At 45.1% G+C, this 2,379-nt stretch overlaps 1 protein-coding gene across 1 annotated transcript; it reads right to left on the bottom strand.

Moving 5' to 3' along the window:
- Gja10 (gap junction protein alpha 10) lies at positions 1–1,521 on the bottom strand. Its single transcript, XM_006975288.3, has one exon. The coding sequence runs from the start codon at positions 1,519–1,521 to the stop codon at positions 1–3; it is 1,521 nt and encodes a 506-aa protein (XP_006975350.1).
- Between the last annotated feature and the right edge of the window lie 858 nt (positions 1,522–2,379).

Below are 2,379 nucleotides of genomic sequence, written 5' to 3' on the forward strand. Positions count from 1 at the left end.
TTAATACATATGTACATATATCCCATGTAGGATAAAAGGGGAAGATTGAGGAGGTGGATGAACATGGCTGCCTTTACTTACCATTGACGCTCTGTGCCCGGTGGCTGAGGGTAAAGGTGAAGGGCTGTTTTCCCTTTGTGGGAAATCCAAGCAGGAACTATTCAGAGACCTTGAGCTTCCTGAGTCACTGTGCAGGTGTCCCTTTTCTGACAGCAGCCTGGATAGAAAGCTGGCCTTGCGGCTGCCTGGGCCTGTTCTATCCACCCAGACCCCACTCTCTCTTGCACTACCGTCGCTGCCTTGGAAGTGACTTTGAAGATCAGTGAGAGGTTTGCCTGAGGCCTCTGGGCCCTGGGATTGCTCCCAGGTTCCTAATGTAGATGGTGGGCAGTGTGGAGAAGCTGTCATTGTACCTAACCAGGACTGAGACATTACATGTTTTGGGCCAGAGAAGGACCGGCGTGGTTGCTGTCCTGGGTGCTGAATTTTGGCACAGCCATCATGGGGGCATGGGCTGTGGACATGGAGCTGTCCATTGTTGGTAACTTTCTCAGCCCAGTCTCTTTTGCTACAGGAAACATCTACCTCATGTTGCCTGGGATGTGGGATTTGCCACATGCTTTTAGACCTTGGTATATTGACTCGGATGACTTGCTGTTTGTTGTTGGCTTGAAGTACTGAGAATCTTTCAGGTAAAGAAGAACAAACCACACACGGCTGTGCCCCTGAGTAGTTTGTTGAATGGAATGGAGGGCCTGTTTCATTCTCAGTTTTCCCACTGCTGGACTTCCCATCGAGTGCCCTCATGATTTTCCTGATGCCCAGATGAAATATTTCCAGGATATTGAGTAACAAGGAAAAGGCAGCAATGCTGTGCATAAAGAGCATGAAAATGGTCTTCTCTGTAGGCCTGGATACAAAGCAGTCCACTGCATTGGGGCAAGGGGGTCGGGTGCATTTGTAAACAGGGTGCATTTGAAACCCATAGAGAATATATTGGCCCAACATGAACCCTACTTCTAGCATAGATCTGGTCAAGATGTGTAAGACATAAGTACGCAGCAGACATCCTTTCAGAGGGACTTTATGAATCCTTTTCTGCTCTTCGAGTCTCCTCAGCTCCCTCTCTACCCTTTGCTGCTCTTCCAGGTCAAGCTCTGGATCCTCCATCTGGGCTCTAAGGTGTGACTTCTTCTTCTGCCTTTGCTTCTCAAAGTCCCTGAGTCTATAAAGCGCATGGCCCATATACACCAGAGAAGGGGAAGACACGAAGATGATCTGCAAAACCCAGAACCTGATCAAAGAGATAGGGAAAGCATCATCATAACAGATATTGTTGCAACCTGGCTGCTGGGTGTTGCAGGCAAAGGAGGACTGTTCATCATCCCAGACATCCTCAGCAGCGACACCAAGCACCAGCATTCGGAAGATGAAGAGGATAGTCAACCAGATTTTCCCCACTATGGTTGAGTGGGAGTGAACTTCCTCTAGGACGCCACCCAATAAGTTCCAATCGCCCATGGTTAGAAATTCATGTCTGAAATATACAGAAAACAAGGAGGTTAATAGAAGTGAAGGATCTAACATATAAAGGCACATGCTCATAAATAGCACAGATTCTTTGCTTAAGTCAACACGACTCCTGATATCTTTGCTTCATACTTGAAACTGGAATTTTCCAAGGAATATCAGTTTCTTGGTTTTTTTTTTTTTCTCTCTCTCTCTCTCTTTCGGTTTTTCAAGACAGGGTTTCTTTGTGTAACAGTCCTAGCTATTCTGGAACTCACTCTATAGTCCAGGCTGGCCTCAACTCAAAGAGATCTGCATGTCTCTGCCTCTGCTAGGATTAAAGGCGTATGCCACCACCACCCTGAAATATCAGTTTCTGAACAGAATACTAACTCTCTACAATCTCACTCAGTTTATGTCTCATTCTCTTGACTCCCATACGTATTTGCCTTTCATTCTAGGACACCTATTAGTCTCCATGTTTGTACAATGCATTCCACAGTCTTGTTTCTTTTTCTGCTCATTGAGAGGCCTATTTATCTCACATCTAACATGATCGTAAATAAGGCTCAACTGCCCTAGAACTTTTCTCTAGCACTCTGACACCCACTGACTTTTTCCTTTCCTAAGTTTCCACAGTCAGTCAGTCATTTAGCATTTTGCCTAGAAGAATTTTGTGATGTTTGTGTTTTCTGTCTCATTTCTTGGAAAGGTGCACCTCCTGCAAGTAGAGACTCTCCATGGTATCTTGATCTCTCTACACAGAAGGCATCAATATGAAAATTTAAAATATGTTCCTGTGAGTCTTTCACTGAATTAACTATCAACAGGGAAAGCAAAGTAAGTGCTCATCATATATTGATAATGCTG

The sequence above is a fragment of the Peromyscus maniculatus genome, chromosome 2, assembly GCF_049852395.1.
Source record: "Peromyscus maniculatus bairdii isolate BWxNUB_F1_BW_parent chromosome 2, HU_Pman_BW_mat_3.1, whole genome shotgun sequence".
NCBI classification, from domain to species: Eukaryota; Metazoa; Chordata; class Mammalia; order Rodentia; family Cricetidae; genus Peromyscus; species Peromyscus maniculatus.